At 43.8% G+C, this 21,540-nt stretch overlaps 2 protein-coding genes across 2 annotated transcripts in view; one reads left to right on the top strand and one right to left on the bottom strand.

Moving 5' to 3' along the window:
• Nucleotides 1-12,967, top strand: part of LOC111975673 (sec1 family domain-containing protein 2-like) — a 153,105-nt gene extending 140,138 nt beyond the window's left edge. Inside the window, exons 5-7 of the mRNA XM_024004166.2 lie at nucleotides 9,477-9,611; nucleotides 11,007-11,126; nucleotides 12,478-12,967. Coding sequence (XP_023859934.2) covers nucleotides 9,477-9,611; nucleotides 11,007-11,126; nucleotides 12,478-12,570 — 348 coding nt within the window. The 3' untranslated portion in view covers nucleotides 12,571-12,967. The remainder of the gene's footprint in view (nucleotides 1-9,476; nucleotides 9,612-11,006; nucleotides 11,127-12,477) is intronic.
• A 605-nt stretch (nucleotides 12,968-13,572) lies between these two features.
• LOC111975674 (ras-like protein family member 11B) lies at nucleotides 13,573-15,956 on the bottom strand. Its single transcript, XM_024004167.2, has 3 exons — nucleotides 15,709-15,956; nucleotides 15,469-15,602; nucleotides 13,573-14,834 (listed from the first exon to the last, which is right to left on the bottom strand). The coding sequence occupies exons 1-3, from the start codon at nucleotides 15,818-15,820 to the stop codon at nucleotides 14,337-14,339; spliced, it is 744 nt and encodes a 247-aa protein (XP_023859935.1). The 5' UTR covers nucleotides 15,821-15,956; the 3' UTR covers nucleotides 13,573-14,336.
• Nucleotides 15,957-21,540: the final 5,584 nt, after the last annotated feature.

Genomic DNA, 21,540 nt, shown 5'->3' with positions numbered 1-21,540 from the left:
AATGGGGAAAAATAAACATGAAAATATATTTATGGGTGTTTCATTGTTATTTGTTTTTCGCCTATATTGCATTTTTTTTAGGCATAAGTGCATTGAAATGTACCGATATTTACGTATAGTTGCATATTTTCCTAAGCCTGGGTCCCAGGAAAAGACAGAATTTCTTATTTGGGTCCAGGCTGAAAAAGTTTAAGAACCCCTGGCATAGAGAAATAGAATGAATAGAACAGGAGTCACCATTAAAGGAAATCATTTGTCCGTTCTATTCATTCTATTTCTATGTATTTAATCCTATTCGATAGGCGAAATCCAGATAGATAACTTTTAAAAATGAAAACAGGGCCCTGTAGATGTTAGCATGTCTCTCTGAATGTCTCCTACTTTCACTCTTATTTTCCCCTCACCTTACAATATGCTGCTTAAGATATCTGATAATTGCATGTATTTATAGACTATTTAATGATGTAGGTTTAATTATGTATATTTCATGACATGTTCCATGACATATATTGCAATCCAATCTACCATCAATACATTTCCTCTGACTGTACCTTCCCCCAGCCACAGCTCACAAAGAGTTGGATATACAGTATTATCATGTTTATTTCAGGGTAGTAAAAATTACAACCCCATCTATTATCTGCATTCTAGTTCTCTATGTCTGCCTGGCCCCAAACAGTGGCAAAGCCTCTGCATAATAGCTGTGCCCTTCGATTTTAGCGTGTGTGTGTGTGCGTGCACATTTTAGTATACTTGTGAGTATCAAAAGTCCTCACACAAATAGTAAACCAACTAAAATACAGAGAAGTGAGGGCATTTTTCCGGTCCTCACTTGTAAAAAGGCTATTTTAGGTTTAGCGGTTAGGATTAGAATTAGGGGTTAGTGTTTAGGTTTAGGGTTAGYGTTTAAGATTAAAGTTAGGGTTAGGGCTTAAGATGAAAGTTAGGTTTAGGGCTTTAAGATTTTAAATGGCAATCAATTCTTGGTCGCCAAAAAGTCTTCATAAGTATAGTAAGACAGCTGTGTGCGTGGGTGTGCTATGTGTTAGTACTCTCTCTGTTCCTGTTGAATGATGAATGAGTACAATTAAATGGATCAGAGCTTTGTATCTGTGAGTTACTGGCTTTTCTTGACAGAAACTCAAAAAATACAGAAACACTCTCATCACCACGTCTCTCCCCACTGAGTCGCTCTTCTAGTCAATTTGATGTCTTCAGGTCAAGATGTCTTTGTTAATGACAACCTCCTCTCCCTCTAATCTTAGAATACTCCTCACGGTCAGACAGTGAGAGGGGGGCGGCATTTTTCTTTCAGACACTTAAGAACCCAATGTTCTTTTTCCCAGAGTGTAACAGCACTATGTCAAATGTAATCACTGCGAGTAAGTAATTACAAATCTTACAATCTGTGTCTCTGGCTCTCTTTGTTCCTGTCTGTCAGTATTTGGCTACTTTGTTCTGTCTGTCAGTATTCTGGCTACTTTGTTCCTGTCTGTCAGTATCTCTGGTCACTTGTGTCCTGTCTGTCAGTATCTCTGGCATCACTTTGTTCACTGTCTGTCAGTATCGTCGGATCACTTTGTTCTGTCTGTCAGTTCTCTGGCTCACTTTGTTGTCTGTCTGTCTGTTATCTTGGCTCACTTAGTTCCTGTCTGTCAGTATCTCTGGCTCATTTGTTCCTGTCTGTCAGTATTCTGGCTCACTTTGTTCCTGTCTGTCAGTTTCTGGTCACTTTGTTCTGTCTGGTCAGTATCTTCTGGCTCACTTTGTTCCTGTCTGTCTACTACTTTGTTCTGTTGAGTTCTGGCTGCTCTTTGTTCCTGTCTGTCAGTATCTCTGGCTCTCTTTGTTCCGTCTGTCAGTATCTCCGGCTCTCTTTTGTTCCTGTCTGTCAGTATCTCTGGTCACTTTGTTCCTGTCTGTCAGTATCTCTGGTCTCTTTGTTCGCTGTCTGTCAGTCTCTCTGGTTTGTCTCTGCCTTCCTCTCTTTCTGTCCTGTGCCTTCTTCTCTCTCTCTCTCTGTCCATTTCTCCTGCCTGCGCCTGTTTCTGCTCTCTCAATTGGGAAACATATGTTAACATTGCCAAAGCAAGTGAAGTAGATAATAGCAATTAGATAATCTCTCTCTCTGTCTGACCATCGTCTCTGCTGCTCTGTTTTTCTCTCTTGCTCTCTCTCTCTCTGCCTTTCTCTCTCTCCAGTCTGTCTGTTCTCTCTCTCTGTCTATCTCTCTGTCTCTTTCTCTTCTCCTTTCTCTCTCTCTCCTGTCTCTGTCTCTCTCTGTCTCTGTCTCTCTCTCTGCTGCCTGTCTTCTGTCTTCTCTCTCTCTCTCTCCTCTCTCTCTCTCTCTTCTCTTTCTCTCTCTCTCTGTCTCTCTCTTCTCTCTCTCTCTCTCTCCTTCTCTCTCTCTCTCTCTCTTCTCTCTCTTCTCTCTCTCTCTCTCTCTTCTTCTCTCTCTATCTCTCTCTCTCTCTCTCTCTCTCTCTCTCTCTCCTTCTCTCTCTCTTCTCTCTCTCTCTCTCGTCTCTCTCTCTCTCTCTCTCCTCTCTCTCTCTCTCTCTCTCTCTCTCTCTCTCTCTCTCTGCTCTCTCTCTGCTCTCTTTCTCTCTTTCTCTCTCTCTTCTCCTCTCTTTCTCTTCTTTCTCGTTCTTGCGTCTGCCTGTTTGCCTTTTTGTCGTCTGTTTCTCTGCCTGCCCCTGTCTCTGACATAAAAAGACACTAACCAGGTATGGTGTGTTTCATAGCACACACACAATGCTCAGTAACATATGCAGTGCACACAAGTATATACCTGCATTATCCATTGGAACTTGTCATGCTGTTAATCAATTATTTCTTCCCAGAAGAGGTCAGACACTTCACATGCTCAAGAAAAGAGGGGGGGAGGGTTTAGAGCATGACTGGAATGGCTTGAAGAGGAAACATCCGTGATCTCATTACTGCTATCCTGTCCATCTCAAGGTAGAGGAGTGAGTTAAGAGGGAAAATACATTGACACCGCAACAGTAGGAGACAATTCCAAGAAGACCTATCATTAACACCGCAACAGTGGGAGACAATTCCAAGAAGATCTATCAATTGAGTTTACCTGCACACACACACACACACACACACACACACACTGTACTGAGAAGCCTAGAAAGGATATTTGTTTTGGTTGGAAGGTTGCAGTGCCATTGTTAGTCTCACATAAAGTAATAGTTTTCTTCCATTGCCATAGCAACCACTCTCTGAGGAGTCTGATGAGACTCTTGTCATTCTGGGGGCTAAACGGAGGAAGGTCCACCTATTCAGCAGAAAGCACTCAGCAAACTAAGTGAGACTTCTTCGCTCTCAACACCCAATACAAAGTTTTATCCATAGACTTGCAGACGGTGTTGGTTTTATTTTTTCAGGGTTTAGAGCTAATCCTAGACCAGCTTTTGGAACTTGAAGCCAGCTAGAGACTTGTTATATCAACTGATAATCCAGGTCATTCTTCATTATAAACTAGGTGGTTCGAGCCCTGAAGGCTGATTGGCTGACAGCCATGGTATATCAGACCGTATACCACGGGTATGGCAAAACATTTATTTTTACTGATCTAATTACGTTGGTAACCAGTTTATAATAGCAATAAGACACTTCGGGGTGTGTCGTGCCTAAGAACATCCCTTAGCCGTGGTATATTGGCCATATACCACACCCCCGTGCCTTATTGCTTAATTATACTGTTGTTGATAGTGTGGGTGTTTGGCGTGAATAGTTTGTTATCCTCCTCTTTAGTAGGTGAGTCCCAGGGGGAATAAATATCTATTAGTAACAGGGAAATTCAATCCAAATGTCATGGGAGGACTGGGTGATAGCAGGATGACTAAAGATGAGGCTATAAAGGACTGTTTTGTCTTGTGGGCGGATGGGGAGATGAATGAATTGGTTTGTTTGTTTCATTTGAACGCGTAGGCCAATGTGTTCAAACCTCTCTTTCTCTCTGTATGTGAATGCGTGTTTAGATGAGTTAGTCATGTGTTTACTCCCAGGTTTGTTTGTGTTTTGTTTGTTTGTGTTTGCTCACTGAGCTAACATGTATTTGCATGGGGAAGTTGAAGTGCTTAATGATGTTTTTTTTTAAATAAAATGTTGCTTTTATATAACACAGTCAGTCTCCCCACACATGCCTAATATGGCTGAGATGGCTGTCAGCATGAGGTAGAATCACTTCATTAGATACTGATGGGGTGAATCTGGTTGACAGGTGTCAAAGGTGTGAGGATGCCATGTTTGAGGTCAGAAGGGTGTGTCTACCTGGATATTACTGTATCACACATGAGTCAAGCAGAGGAGGATGGAACTCTTTGCTCTGTGTTGATACTGGTTGCTAGGTGTCAAGAAAATCTATCTCTTCAAGTTTTGAGAGCACAGTTTTGCGCGTGTGTGTGTATGTGTTAGCTACCCTTTCTAGAAAGACGCTAACCTCCAGAACAATGTTCCCGCAAAAYAAATTCGGCACAGAACCAATTTCAGGTCTGCTGAGCGTAAACTCGAATGTTGAGAAAATTCTGTTCAACTTCCAGCGCGCGTTTACTGTGAACACTGAGGCTGTACCTACTTTTAGTTTCAGTTTTAACATTGGCAATGTAGGCTACTGTGGCTATTTGATCATAATGTAGGCCTACCAGAGTGGCCTGCCATCAAAAACAATGGAGGAAATGCATGTCATAACATTTGAACATGGAAATTGCTGTTCTATCATTCAGCCTACAGTAGCAGCCAATGGGTAGTGTTCAATGTAGGCCATTCCATGAGACTTTAAAAAAAAAAACATGCAGGGTTTTACATTATCCTTTTTATCCACTTGTCCTTCAGACTGAAAATGTTGTGTTTGATGCAAGAAACCACTTTACAAAATAAAATGCATTATTATTCCCATACCATTATTACAGAGAATCAGACCAATTACGCTACCCTCTGTCTATTGGCTACTTAGCTTATTCAAGCCTGTCTCAAAATACAACACTGCCCCTTTAAGACAAAAAAAACTCTTTAAAAAAGGCCTTGCTGCTATTCCAGTTTCAGCTGTTCTGCCTGCGGTTATGGAACCGCCACCTGTCCCGGACCTGCTATTTTCAACTCTTGATGATCGGCTATGAAAAGCCAAGTGAAAATTATTCATGATTATTATTTGACCATGCTTGTCACTTATGAACATTTTGAACATCTTGGCATAGTTCTGTTATAATCTCCACCCAGCACAGCCAGAAGAGGACTGGCCACCCCTCATAGCCTGGTTCCTCTCTAGGTTTCTTCCTAGGTTTTGGCCTTTCTAGGGAGTTTTTCCTAGCCACCGTGCTTCTACACCTGCATTGCTTGCTGTTTGGGGTTTTAGGCTGGGTGTCTGTACAGCARTTCGAGATATTAGCTGATGTACGAAGGGCTATATAAAATAAACTTGATTTGATTAAAATAAACTTGATTTACCTGACTAGCTTTTTAAACATGTCTAGAAATGTATGTGTTTTCTGCTCTTGTAGGAAGCAATCACTCCCCTATTGCTGACTACAAATTATCCCGTGTGGCTCAGTTGGTAGAGCATGGCGCTTGCAACGCCAGGGTTGTGGGTTCATTCCCCACGGGGGGACCAGGATGAATATGTATGAACTTTCCAATTTGTAAGTCGCTCTGGATAAGAGCGTCTGCTAAATGACTTAAATGTAAATGTATCTATAACTGGGCTAATAACTCACTAAATAGCAAAGGATATGACCAAAATGTGCACATGTGACTACATGCAGCTCTCGCTTTGATCTCAAAACAAGCGCGTCTACTCATCTACCGCTCATGCTGTATACACAGTCCAGTTCAAAGTAAATGGCACAGATCCATATATGGCAATGGTCTGTTTGCATGTAGGCCTACTGCAGCTCTGATTTGTTTATGCCGTACAGGTCTGTGTAGTGTAGTACTGGCTGAGTACTCCGATGCACCTTCAACAAAATCTCTTGCATAGTTTTTTTTGTTTTGGTATGTTGCATTGAAAGTGGCTAATATTGCATTGATTCGATCACAATTGCCACAGTAAAGGGAAACGTTGATAGTGTTTACAGGGAAAACTCTAGAAGTGGTCACCAAGTCATGTCAAAATTACTTTCTGTGTCAAAATGCAAGCCGAGCTCTACCACTCAGATTTCTTTTTTACATGACTTAAAAAACGGAAGCCTATGCAACATTAACCGATTTACAAACAGTCTGTGGCGATTTTATCATGTAAATCTTGGTGGGGCAAACCCCCACTTTTGAAATGTACAGCGACAGAATTCAGAACATGGGCCGTTCTTACAGTATTCTCTCTCCGCACCAAGTTAGATCCGTAGGATAAATAAAGGGGGCATATAAGCAGACAAGGAAAGTTCTTAAAATATTCCATGATTACATTTCTCTAAAACAGGCTATAGGCTACATGTGCACCACCAAGTCAGAACAGTAGGCTAAGTTATGAGGGGGAAAGGGACCAAATTATTAGGGTGAGGCACATGGGCTACTAACAGCTTACTACACAACATAGACTTAGTATTATTTTCTTAGCTACAGTATACATATCTCGCTGGCATACATAACACCATTTTTGACTCACCTTGTTGTGCTGTGCTCACTTGAACAGGAAGGTGGCACGGCGGTCCTTGTGGGCAAATTTTGTCATCAAACTTTGTTATCAAAGTCTGTCTTTCTCTGGATTTATGGTGCTTTCAAGAAAACTGTGAACTTGGGGGAAAAAACTATGTTGAATCATGACGTCAGTGATCTTCAGGTCGGAGCTCTAGAAAGAGGCCAGAATTCCCGTCTTGAAATTCTGTTCAAAACATATTTTCCCGTGGTCTAAGGTACTGCATCGCAGTGCTAGCTGTGTCACTACAGATCCTGGTTCGATCCCAGACTGTGTCACAGCCGGCCACGACCGGGAGACCGATGAGGTGGCGCACAATTGGCCCAGTGTTGTCCGGGTTAGGGGAGGGTTTGGCCAGCCGGGTTGTCCTTGTCCCATCGCGCTCTAGCGACTCCTGTGGCGGGCCAGGTGCAATGAACGCTGACACGGTCGCCAGGTGTACGGTGTTTCCTCTGGCACATTGGTGCGGCTGGCTTCCGGGTTAAACAAGCATTGTCAAGAAGCAGTGCGGCTTGGCTGGGTCGCGTTTTGGATGACGCAATGCTCTCGATGGAACAAGACTGTAACTACCAATTGGATATCACAAAATTGGGGAGAAAAAGGGGTAAAATATATATAAATAATCAAATAAAATAAATCCCAGTCGGAGCTCGTTTTTTACCAGAGTTCCGAGTTTCCAGTTGTTTTGAACGAGGCAGAAGTCATACTGTATTGACAGCATTGCCAACGTAGTCAATCTTTTCTGGCCCATAGTGTTGCATGTGAATGTTTATCCCTTTAAGCTTGGAAAAGAGACCCMTAAACCCAGACTTGGACCACACACCCACTCCACTGYATAGATAGCAGGCTAGTGATTGTTTTGCAACGCTTGCAGTTAGTCACTGATTCCTTCCAAAACACTCATTGTTGAATTTGCGATTTCCAACTTGTTGTGCAATGTTCATGGCCAATGAGCACCGATACTTTTTATCTCTAATTTCCTTTCATATGACAAGAATTGAAAAGGATTTGCCAGTAGATTCTCATCTTGAATCATGCTGATGACTGCTTGTCTAGCTTGCTAGCTAAGATTTTGAAAGTATGATGTTGACATGATCAGTCCAATCAAAGCTATTATGTGATTTGACGTCATTTTATCTGTGGCCAATGACCTTGAGCCTTCTTGGATGGGAACTTCTAATGTAACTCTATGGCAGCACCCAAGAGGCTTGAATTATTTTAGCTCTCCCTGTAGATTTTGCAGTGACGTAGTGTCCCCATGAGTAACAGAACACTGAACCAATCACGGCGCAACTAGAGAACATTACCAACCCCTACGCTCCGTATTTTCCGCTGTAGGCCGCACCACCACAGAAAGTGAAATCTCTTGCATCTCTCTGTGGGCTGATATTTCTGCACTGCAGTCTCGGGCTACTGTGCTCCGTTACCTGTGCATTTTAGAGGGAACCTTGCTCCAGACCCTTCTGAGCACTCTGCTATTTAGAGAATTCTCATAAAGCTCTGCCATACCTTAGCTGTGGCTGCATTGTTAACTCGGGATATGAACTTCTCGCACATAAAAAAAATCTGGTTTACCTTGTAATCTAAAAATGGACTGCTTTATAGGCCCGGGTAGCTTCATTCAGTGAATTCCTCTCTTTATTTCTTTCACTCTTTCTTTCTCTTGTCTCTGTCTCTCTACACACAATAGCTTTGTATGGAGTTTGTCAAGTMCAATTGGAAAACATTACTGTGTTTATCCTTAGGTTTTCTTTATAACCTTCAGAATGTGAACATTGATAACTTTATTTATAATAGTATTTTCAAAGTGCCCTCCTTCATGCTCAGCACTCCAAGGTAGAACTTTTGAACTGAGTACAGTAGCGTGTTAAAGTGATAAAGTGCTTTTAGTGTGAAAGGATAGAATGAGTACAGAATAAATATATTGGCCAAATGGCTATTTAATTAAGAAACTCTTCCTCTCTGAGAAGGGTTGGTGAGTGTGTGTATATGTCTGTGTGTATGTGTGTGTTAGAGGGGGAGTGATGACATATGCAGCTTGGGAAATGTACACCTCCTGGGTGTGTATCTGTAGAGGTGTAGTGTTCTGCCAGGGTTTATCGGAATGTCGTGCCTGTCTGGAGCGGTGGGGTATTTTTTGGAGCAGGTTGGGTCATGTCACGTTGACTATCCATCCATATTCACCTAGCTAACAGCCTGCCTGGCTGACTAATACCTGGCTGCAATCAGTATATGCGCCTCACAATAATAACCACGGTAGACTAATCACACAATAACAAGGCAATTTAAAACAAAATCATCAGTACACCCACACACACATAAACACATCATACAAACACTTGTTTTCAACAATACCCTCCACAACACACTGGCTCATAACTGAAAACAAAGCTATTTTCATCCCTAGTAACAATAACCCCCTTATAAACAACTCAATACCCTCATCTCATCTGCATGGACCTTCTCAATAAGAGGCCTGCCCTACAGAGAAGCTGTTTCTAACTCTGCTTCATAGTTATTCACATCACACCATCTCTCATTCATCCAGTGATGGAGGATCACACCACTGTTCAGGGTTCTTCAAACACAAACTTTATTCCAATAACCCAGACAGACACTACTCACCCAGATACATACCTAGCACAGAGATGTAATACACACTCCCACTCATTATATAATCCCTGTGTTATATATGGCTCACCCTCCACTTTGTTGTCACTATGGCATAACTCACAAGTACAAAATAGGACAAAGCACAAAGAGACTGGTAACTAGTGATATTTGTAGAATATGTTTTGACTGGTCCTGTTCCTCTGTGTTCCTGTGTGTTCTCCAGGCGATGTACCGTCCGTTCCTCAGACAGGTTCTGGAGGAGATCTTCCACCCAGACAGACCTGAGTCTCCCGACATAGAACACATGTCTGGAGGCCTCACCGACATGCTCAAGACTGGCTTCAGTATGTTCATGAAGGTGAGAGACTGAACCAACCACACACACACGGAGAGGGTTATTTATGAAAGTGTAATATTAAAGGTTACTTTCTCTAAAGTAACCTTTAATATAAAACCTATAGTAAAACTATACACACCCTCCATACAGTAAATCACCCATATAAAACTCACTGACCACGGCACAGTATAACCTTTAACCATAAAACACATGGTTACACCCTTTAGTCTGTCCCACGATGTACCTTCACTGTCTAGCTCCCTGTCTTCACTGTCTAGCTACCTGTCTTCACTGTCTAGCTCCCTGTCTTCACTGTCTAGCTCCCTGTCTTCACTGTCTNTCACTGTCTAGCTACCTGTCTTCACTGTCTAGCTCCCTGTCTTCACTGTCTAGCTCCCTGTCTTCACTGTCTAGCTCCCTGTCTTCACTGTCTAGGGAACAACTTTCAAAAGACCCCATCTGTAGTTCTTTAGTGTGTGTCTGTCTGTCTAGGTGTAGGTGTGTGTGTTGCTTTGTTTCTCCTCCCTCCACTCCTCTCCCATCCCCTCCCCTCACTCACTCATACACATGTACACCTGACACTTGGTTGGTGCTACAGTGCAGTGGGTTTGTGTTGCCAGATGGGGGACGGGTGTTCATATCTCTTTAAGGATGCACATGTAGATGCTGGTCTGCAGGTATAGCTAATGCACTCATACAGTACATACTGTATGTTGTATGAATACAAATGAGCACAAAGACCCATACCCATTTGACCTACCACATTGCACACACATGTTCAGTCTGACATCCACACACTTGTGTATATTGATCAATGTAAACACACACTCACACACATGCACGCGCACACACACACAAACACAAACACTCTGACAGATAAAGGCTACCTATTGTAAGACACATGTTGAGCCAGCCCAGGCAGACAGTCCTGATGCACATGTCTGGCCATCCCGGACCAGTCCCCACCCCCCTGCAGCTTTGATTGCACGGGTATTATTCAAAGGCTGTAGTTGTGATCTCGGCGTTGCTCCCAGCCAATAGAACACAGCCATTATCTGTAGGCCAACCAATCACACATAGCTGGCGCACCAGACCCCCTGACTCACACTCATGTACAAATCCGTGTGTGTGTCTGGAATGAGTGTTGTTTAAAGCCTTCATGCTGAATAGTCCACTCTGACCACTGCCCTCCAGCTGGGCAGTGACTCAGACCAGAGAGTGGAGAGACTGAAGGACAGCGGGGGAGAGAGACAGAGAGAAGGAGTCAGTTTATGCTGAACTGTAATCTGGCTCCACAGATTGTTTTTAGAGTTTCAGCTCACAAACCATAGCATAACCTTTAATTATGATATGGTTAACTTGTGCCAATGAAATTACATTAGCTAATTTTTATCCCAATCCCTAACCCCTCCCTAGGTGAGCCGTCCACACCCCAGCGACCACGCCCTGCTCTTTCTCTTCCTGGTGGGKGGAGTCACTCCCTCTGAGCTCCGCCTGATCCGCGAGGTAGTCTCCGCCCACAAGCCGGGCACACAGGTGAGAGACCACGGCCGCTTGCTCTCGACTCACCTGGCAGAGCTTGCTTCGAACAAAGAAAGCAAAGAGGGGGGATTTGGAGAGCGAGGGGAAAGAGGGTGAGGTGTAAATAAATCAGAGGAGATGCGAGAGGCCAGGTGCAGTTTTCAATGCTGTGGTATGAATGTGTTTTTTAGGCTACAGCTCTCCAGGTTATGGCTCGGTGGCATTACATAACACTTTGCAAGGGTTTGTCATCAGTCTGAGTGACATCAAAAGAGGAGCCTGAGGATAAAACACAGGGAGGGGTCGACCACAAAAATCTGGGTGCTGAGTTGAAGAAAGTCAAGAGTAGCTATATATTATATAAACAGTCACTCTCTCGCACGCACGCACGCATGCACACACACACACACACTGAGACATATTCTCAGGTGACAGACAATGGATAGTGCAGAAAGAAAATAATGTTATATACACACGTGTACATTCTTTGTGTGTGATGTGGTAATGCATCTGATTGTGTATTGTGTGTGCTACAACACACACTCTGACTCAACCACACGCTAAACATCCGTGTGTATTGTACGTTGTGTGTACATGGTTAATGAACTGTAAGCCAGTGTACTGCAGTACAGTCTAATCCCAGGCTAGCTGTGTWAATGAAAGGCATGTATAATGGAGTTTAGAGGGAATGAAAGGCCTGAGCAGCATCAAAGGCTGATGTCATGAATACATCTCTAATCAGAACAACAGAAGAAAGAGAGAGGCTCTTACTGTAGGACCCTCATCCTGCAGCCAGCGGCCCACACACAGTCTGACCTCAACACGCACTCTGACCCCAACCCATTCAGCCTGCTCGATCTGTCTGTCTGCAGCTAGTAGTGTTCTGATAAAGGCTGGCTTCCAGGAACATATAGGTCCTCTAAGGACTTGGTCATTAATTAACKCAGATTTAAAAGCAGTCAGAAAATGGTTTTGTTTGGACTAATGAAACATATGATATTTGTTCAAATACAGTTCAAAGTGAATAGCCTGGGTTTGTCTAATGTATGAACTGAGTCATTGGGTCATATACTGAATGTGGATGCAAGGCACAACAAACTAATCTTTATCTAAATAAATTTGAATGATTTCTATGGGGTCAAATTAAATCAAATTGTATTAGTCACATGCACTGAATACAACAGGTGTAGACCTTACAGTGAAATGCTTCCGTTCACATTCAGTATCTACTTAATTAAAGCAGGATGTCTACTCCAGTTGTCTGAACCAATGGTCTGAACACAACCAACGTTTGTCTTTCTCCGTTGCTGATTTAGCCACGAGCTAGTCTGACTCTCCATGTCTGTCTGTCTGCTCTCTGTCCCAGGTGCTGGTCCTCTCCACCAGACTGCTGAGACCTACAGATGTCCCTGAGCTGCTCTTCACCACCCAAAGACTGGTGCCAGACATCGGTGTGTGAGCACAGAACAAGGACCACACACTCTCCACCGACACGTACCGCTTTCTGGAGAGGAGTAATTAGATGCTCCATTGAGGTTTTGTGGTTTGGTAATGGATTGGAGTCATTGGTGTGTGAGCAGAGCAGACCAYATGATAGAAAGAGGATCTATTTATGCTTTTTCAAAGGCATTCCTAAATGTTTACTTCAGTTTAGTAAGAGCTGTGTTCCATTCCTTGTACTCCCTAAATCACATTAAGGTAATTAAGTGTTCATGGATTTATTCCAAACTTTACTGAATGTAAACTTGATTCAATCTGGGGTAAAGAGGATTCTGTCTTGTAGTTCAACTTAAAACAATGACATTCAAATCAAGTTGCTTTAATATATTTGTTTGAATTAAATCTGAATACATTGAGTGAAATGAAACAATTGTGTGAGCTCATTACAGGTGAGAGAAGTAACGTGATGCGTCTTGCTATTCTGGCACAGTACAGAATTAAACCACTACACTAACTTATTTACACTTTGCATCGGGTTCTCAGAGAGAGAGCTAAGGTGTCGGACAGATGAATGTGGAGGGCCTCTGTGGTAATGACAGGCCATGGTCTGTCCAACAGGGGTCAACAGTTGAGTTGTACACAWCTCCATGTCATTAACTGCCCTGAAGCTTCTTTTTTTTCATGTTCAGATGGGTGTTTCATGTTGACTGGAGCCTGATATTCTCAATCATAGGACAGTAGACCACAGATCAAATCAGCATGAACTGTGAACCTCACTAGTGACAGGAACTTTCACATAACTAATAGCATTGTGGTGTCTTTGCCAGGGTTACAACTGTCATTGGTCACACCACCCAGGTTGAGGAACAGCACCTCTGAGGATGAGCCTGGACTATGTTCATGGGTATGCATCATAGTAGATCATGTCTACACACAGCCTAACCTATAATACATAGGTCTTTACCTGGCCCGTATAAGTTGTTTGTATTTTACTCATGAGGTTATAAGACAAGAGTCATCATGAATGCAATCATTTTATTTTCAAAAATATGACATAAGTCAACCATTTGGCTTTCTTAAAGTGCATTACAAATAACCCCAACATCCCACCCAGCCCCATATCCATTCCCTGCTGCCCCACAGTGATCCTGCCTTCCACTCATAGTTCACTACCATGATGTGCAGAATGATGGTTTTGGCTGTTGTACAAGGAATGCACTGGGGAACTGGAGATTGTGACAGATGAGAAACTGAAAAGTGAACAAACTCAGCACTCTGACTCAAGTGCATGACTTGTCTGACAATGCCAGTGCTTTTTTAGCATTGCCATGCAGTGGCAGCCTGAGAAAAAAAAAGTTAAAAAACTAAATTGCCGCCAGCTAAAAATACTCTGTGCAGTGTCCTTCAAGGCTTTTGTTACCAGGAGAAGATGTCAGTGTTCACACAATCTGGAGTGTGTCTGGGCTTCATTCAGCTCCTCTGTCCCTTCTTGTGGGCTGACATACCAACACCTCCCAGCTGCTGTCCCTCATAGCAGACGTCTGCAGACTCAGTGAACAGTTTCACCCCACAGGTCATTACCTCTGTCAGACAGTGACCTCGGTCAGAGGTCTAAGTTGAGCCTCCATTTTGTCTCTGCTGCTRGTCGCAGGTCAGGCTGCTCTATCCATACAGGATTGAGTCCCTAAACGAGACAGGAATCTTCTGTCCTCATTTCTCCTCGTTCAATGTATTTTCTGTAGCCACTCTGGACCATGTTGTGTAGTAGACGAACCAAAGTACTTCTCACACAGAGGTGACCGTCCTGACTTTAGCCGACAGAGCCTGCTTGAAGCGCCTCTTCAGGTCCTGCATGTTGGGGGACTTGGGCCTGGGGATGAGGGGTGAGCGCCCCTTCTTTTCTCCTGCTCCAGTTGTGGTATGGGAGGACAGGGAGGCTTGGGGCTGCTGCTTGGCCATGTGGCAGCACAGCCTGTGGAAGGCCCCATGCACCTGGCTGTAGTCCTCGCTGGCTGACACCTCGTAGAAGGAGCAGCCCAGCGCCGCCGCCAACAAGGGGCCCTGTTCGGCATCCACCCGCCTCATGTGCAGCAGGTCCGCCTTATTGGCCAGCAGGATGACAGGAGGCACGTTGGCCCCGCCCGCACGGGCCACCAGCTGGTGCAACTGGCCAATCAGATCGAAGCTATGGCGGTCAGTCACAGAGTAGACCAACACCACAGCATCTGCCCATTGGATGGAGCAGGTCACATGATCAGGGAGGCTGAGGCCGTTGCATGTCACCTGAGGAGAACATGGAGATCATGATTAGAGAACTGTTACATTGGAACTCATTTAGAACAGTGTTAAAAATACATGAATTAACTTCATAAAATCCAACCTGGACAGCCTCATAGCTAAGTGATTTAAATTCATGCCAGACCAAATATGTTCCCATCATTACGCAAAAGGTATGTTTTATTAAATTGATTGCTGTAGTCTAGTCAACCAGTGGGCGGTAATGTTACGCCTCTACTCTCTCCTCCTGAGTGAGTAAAGGGGAACAGGGTGAGGGTGACTGAGGAGACAGAAGTGGGGTATCATTTACCCCTGGCTCAGACATTCTCTTCTCTGAATGGGAAATTAGAAGGCCAGACTAAAAAAAAAAAAAAACTGCACTTTTAGTAAGAACAAAAACTGCAGGTTTGGACCAGTGCCCAGAGCAGGGAGGGAAGAACTCTGAACAGAAAGCTCAAACTTCACATAGCCTACTATGGTTCTGTGACTACAGTAGATACTGATTTTATTTATTCAGAAAACCTCTCTGATCACAGATGCTCTGGTGMACTAGCCTAAATAAATGTTGGTCTGTGGGCACTCAGACGCAGTTGTCTCGAGCGCATTTGGATACGTAGCAAAAATTAAATAGTGAACTTACATCAACACCCGGCGTGTCCTGGACTTGGATGGCTGCCTGCTCTCCGTCCACTTGGACCTCTCTTGAATAAAGGTTTCCTGCGTTTCTCTCATAGTCGCCAATAAAGCGCCTTGTCAGGAATCTTACTACCAGAGCTGGAATAGAAGACCATAAGTTAATCATCATGTAGCCTATGAATTTATAACATCAGTTACTAAAATACAGTTGTCAACATTTAGTTGAACTGATTTGTCAATTTACCTGTTTTGCCAACTCCGCTGCCCCCAATCACCGCTATCTTGATGGTCCGGTTAGACAGACACTCTGGGGTCGCAAACTCCGCGATGGTTGACATGTTCTGGATCAGACGCATTTTGACTACTTCCGTCAGTTTTCAAAACGATGCTAAATCCAAATTGTTCAATAATGTCTCTGATGAAGCTAAAGTAATCGCTTTTATTAGTTAAAAACAAAACACAACAACCTCTCAATTGTTCACTTGAACCAACTGTGTGAATACTGTGTACTATGAAAGCACAGTGGCTTTTATAGTGCCAAAGAAATGCTTCTCGCTGATTGGCTACTGGCAACAGCACGCTCTCTCGGCTCCCTGCCGCCCCTCACGTGGATCCGCGAGCCAAACACAAGGAGAAAATGAATGCCCCGTGCTACAGGTTGGTCGGTTCGGATGAAATAACAAAACATCCTTTATTTGACAGAAATACTGTAGAGGGGCTGGGGCGATAGTAATTGTCCAGATATATGAAATCTTATATGGCATGGAGCCAGGAACGCAATCATTTCGCTACACCCACAACAACATATGCTAAATATATGTGTGGACCAATAAAATTTGTTTAGATTTTTACATAAAACACGTGAAGTGGTGAATGATATTGTATGATAATTATTGATCCTAAATAGAAACCTAAAAAAATAACAAAAAGTAATTTAGGTATAAAAGGAGCATATACGTATGACTGGACCACTTGCACACATATGCACATCTGCAGGAGAGTCTAAAACACGTCACAGCACAATAGGCATCACAGCAAAGTAAAAATCTATTTCCTGTTTAGAGATGCATTGACTGTAATTGTCTGTATAAGACATGCACAAAAACATCCAGGTAATTTGTGTCTGTCAGTCTGCATATGCAAAAGTACTGGGAAGATGATAGCTGTCAGTTGTTCAGTGGCAGCCATTCCTGGTATTTAGCCAGTTCCTATGTACTTCTTGGACTGTTGTGGTGAAATAGATCCATGTTTATGGTGGTAGGTGTGGAAAACGCACCAGTTATTTCAACAGAAGTGCGGAGAAACACCAGAAACAGCCCGGTGGTATCTGAAGTGATGGACATCATCAAAGGTGAAGCTGCAGGGGATGCTCCGGAACTGAAACCTTACCTTTCCAGGAGAACTGAGCTGTCAGTACAGTCCGGTTGTCTGCTGTGGGGGAGGAGAGTTATCATTCCGTCTTTGCTGGGGAAACCAGTGTTGCAACAGCTACACTCAGGTCAATGTGGAATGGTTCGCATGAAGGAAATCGCACAAAGCTACTTCTGGTGGTCTGGATTGGATGGAAGCATTGAGGAGAAGRAAAAACATGTTCCTCATCTCAGAAGGTTTGCAACGTACTTCAACTTGCACTTCTTCATCTGTGAGATTGGCTGTGGGAGGTGTGGCCACGCATACACGTCGACTTAGCAGGTCCATTCAAAGACAGAATGTTTCTCATGGTTATATGCTCATAGCAGGTGGCCAGAGATTGCCATCATGAAGTCTACTACTGCAGAGAAGACAATCGAGAAGCTTGGGGAAGTGTTTAGTTGGTTCAGATCGCCACTCCAACTCCAAATGGACCGCAGCTAGTGTCCCAAGAAATGGCCACATTCCTACCGGTGAATGGCGTATAGCACATCAGTTCAGCACCGTAATATCCATCTTCATGAAACATGCCTTAAAAGTGTCTCAGGGTCAAAGGACACTGCACCAATGCTTGAACAGCTTCCTGCTACTCATGAAGAGAGAGCTATGCACAAGTTTTGACCTACTCAAACTTCTGAACGCAAAGGAGACAGTATCACATCAACAGGAGAGTCAAGTCAAACGTTGTGAACTGAGAGCAAAGGACAGAGCTTTCAATCCTGGAGAAACTGTCTTAGCTAACTACCTCAAAAGACCGAAGTGGGTTCCTGCTACAGTCAATGCTCAGACTGGTCCTGTGTCCTTCACTGTTCAGACTGCAGAGGACATCATCTGTAAAAGGCACACAGATCAGTTACTGTTGAGTAAAGCAACACCGACAGAACCACGAGTCGTGAGTGGTCCAGAACTGTTACTGGGTGACACCCTGACCCAGTAGTCATCACCTAGGGGCTCACAGTCACCTTCTCAGGACAGTTGTTCATAATGGGGACAATTGCGCTCGTGTTTGTGTCTGCAGCATATGCCGCAGCAGAAGTGTAAGTGCCTGTGTGCTGAGAGAGCAGCGTTTCAAAAGAAAGCATTTTGTATTTATTGTGTCAAATAAGTTCAAATACTGCTGTTGAATAACCTACTTCTCTTTTTCAACCTATCCCTTCTCTTTGTCCCACTTTCTTATGTCTCCCTCGCTCCCTCTCTCTGCCCCCCCATCTTTCATCCGTGTTCATGTGTCTGCCTCCTGAGGTATGTTGGCAGCCAGTCGTAGTGTGATTATGGTCTGGTATGTATTTTTGATAAGAGCCCTGATGACAGGCGGGGACGCTGAAATGTGAAATTAATGGCTAGAATTAGTCAGCAGACAGGCCCTTGCTAGCTGCACAGCACGACACGCCACAAGCCCCCCACAGGCCACCTCACCGCATCACAACCAAGCTGCAGCCCCACCCTAGCCCCAGCCCCCAGTGCCCCATGGGCATGTTTACCATGCCCATAATCAGTATGTTCAAGAGCCTCCTTTGTACTGGGGAGTGAACTGCAACGATAACGGCTTCATAATTCTAGCTGCAGGATCTGTGTTGGTGATACAGTAGTCTCTGCACCCAGAACCAAATATTGTGTGCATGCTGGCCAGCTGTTACTCTAAGGGGTTTGTGACTGTGCCCTGACTACACCTAATAAATTATGTCATGATGGTGACACTCGGACTCTGTCCCCCCTCTACCCTGTCCCCATACAGGTGACTAATGGTGACACGTCAGAGCCGTCATAGAGATGAGCTCGGCGGTCACCGTCATGTCCGAAGTGTGGCGTTAGCAGCTCTAGGTGCCTGTTAGCCTATTGAAGGACCGGTGATGTCTACTTATTAGCTCGATAAAATACTCAGGTGTCTGATACGCTGTGAGTCATTTATATAAAGAGTTTAAGGTGTCAGGTTATCCATCCATATAACATCTCACTGAGGGGAATACAGCACATATGTCCTATTATTATATATTGTGTATTGTTGCACTAACCAAGTTAATTGATTGTGTTTTTATCAATGTGGGTCATAAAACTTCCCATTATTGGGTGCATGATTCTGTAATACATACAACAAGATAGTAAATCAATTGATCCTCTTACCAAACTATAAGGATAGTTGTTGTTACTGTTTTAGAGAGATATACTGTAAAGCCTGATCCGTCAATTAGATTCAGGCACGTGCCAATTTTTTTCTTGAATGAATGGTCAGGGGGCCAGAACATAATTACAAATAATTTGTAGACTGCAAATTGATGGCAAGAAGCCCAAACAGATTTAATATTTTACTAAAACATCATAATTTCAAACCTTAGTTACATTTGTATACGATCACATGGTTCTCTATTACACATGGGAATACTTGGGAACAGATTTCCAAAATTAAAATCACTTGGAGCTGATTTGCTGGTGTTTTTACAGTCTTATGTCCAACAATGGGGCGGCAGGTAGCCTAGTGGTTAGAGCGTTGGGCCAGTAACCAAAAGATTACAAGATCGAATCCCTGAGCTGACAAGGTAAAAATARGTRGTTCTGCCCCTGAACAAGGCAGTTAACCCACTGTTCCTAGGCCGGCATTGAAAATAAGAATGTGTGCTTAACTGACTTGCCTAGTTAAATAAAGGTTAAAAAAATTWAATAAAAAATGAAACATAAAGAGCAGACAATTATCTAGAGAGAATAAACAAATAACGGGACTAGAACAAGGAATAAGCCAGGGATAGGGGTGTCACAGGGATGGCAATAGAAGGCTAGAGGGGACAGAATGGGGGTGATCTATAGCTGGGGTGTGGACCCTTGAGGGGACAGGGCATGGAGCAGCAGGGGATTGACAGGGTAATTGGGCTGGTGGAGGGGGCAGGGGGAGGGAGTGATGTGGGGGTATTCTCAGAAGGATGTCCTTGTTGACACAAAGGTGAAGACTGATTTCCCGTGGTGGGTAATGGAAGTGCCCCACAAAGAGGAGAGGGCAGAGAGGAGAGACATTCATTTAGGCCATAGACTGGGCCTCAGTACACAAATGTAGTGATCTGGGGGACAGGGACAGTCTGACATGATGTCATGCTTTGGGTCACACTTGTTAAATCTGGATAATGTATGATTTGTGTATCACTATATGGATGTTGGTGATATGCAAATCATCAGATTTCATCCCTCTTAATGCCAAAACAGAAAACGTAAACTTGCCCACTATCAACACTCAGTCAGTTTGATAATTACCTGTAACCCTGCCAATGCCTGGTCTCTGATAATAGTGGGATGTGCGCCATCCTTAACGTTTTCGCCTCAAGATTCCTAAGCAAATGCAAAAAGCAGGGGGAATTTGGAAAACAGAAAAGAAGGGATAGCGCTATTCACTTATTTGTTTATATCTCTCACAAGTGCGTTAGCATTTGCAGTGACCAATATAAATTATTTTGACCCATTTGCCACAGCAGCTCTTTGCCCGGACAAAGGAAGAAAGATTGTTTTTTCAAATTGAAATTTAAACATTCAAACATGTTGGGCCATTTGCATAATCCTGCATGTCAACATAGAAACTGGGGGGATAAGGGTGCTGGTGGGATCTGTTTAGTCTGAATTACAATAGCCCCCCTTCTCTTAGGAATGTGCCCCAGGCTCTTACAGTGTGAAGTTAACTGTCATTGACTTCTTCAGAAAGGAGATGGAAAATATTTACATCAGGATTTCACATCGCTGTTATTGCTCCTGTTTACATTCCGAGCCTGATCTCTAGCGTAAGATTGGGTAATTGGTCTCTATTCGTGTGTGTGTGTGTGTGTGTGTGTGTGTGTGTGTGTGTGTGTGTGTGTGTGTGTGTGTGTGTGTGTGTGTGTGTGTGTGTGTGTGTGGGTGTGTGTGTGTGTGTGTGTGTGGTGTGTGTGTGTGTGTGTGTGTGGTTTTCGAGTGTGTGTGTGTGTGTTTGCGAGAGTGTGTGAGTGAGTTGAGAGAAAGAAAGCTCAATTACAACAGAAGGCATGGGTATGATATGCGTGTAATCATACGTGTACTTACTGTAAGACCTTAACCACCAGTTTGGTCAGGGATTCGGTGTTAAGGCCATTGAGATGTTCGGCTTCGGTACACTGACCACTAGATCCCTGTCTTGCTACTAAACTGTCCTCAGGGGAACCGTGAGGTTAACACTGCCGAAAGTAGGACCTCAGGTCCAGTCGATAGTGTTGAGTACTGACCGAAAGGAAAGTTTTGCTTTGAGTGTAATATATGTTCTACTTCTCAGTCTCTGTTGGTAGCTAGCGRCACACGGCTAGCTATCGAGACTTGGTCAGCCCACGCAGCAAGAATTTAGCTAACTTGGCTAGCTAGCTGGAATGCTAGCTAACCACACTAGAAAGGGCTAGCTCTCGCCAAAAGGCTTAGCTAACTCAGGTGACTCACCACAAGGCTAGCTACACCAAACTAGCTTTTTTACCTGGAAGGTTCAAATTGCTAGCTTAGTTCTCATGRTCAACCCACCCTCGCTCTCTCCTCTCACCATAACTAGGTCTGGGCTGAATAAAGCGCTAGTACACTCAACTGAAAGGATATCGTTCGTTTACAGTAATTATACAAATTCAGGACATCTATTCGAAACAGTGCCTGAGGAAAGCTCGCAGCACTTGACATTGTGCCTTGGATGTTTTTGGAC

Source organism: Salvelinus sp. IW2-2015, linkage group LG16 (genome assembly GCF_002910315.2).
Source record: "Salvelinus sp. IW2-2015 linkage group LG16, ASM291031v2, whole genome shotgun sequence".
Lineage (NCBI taxonomy): Eukaryota > Metazoa > Chordata > Actinopteri > Salmoniformes > Salmonidae > Salvelinus > Salvelinus sp. IW2-2015.
This window is presented reverse-complemented; position numbering and strand designations above follow the sequence as displayed.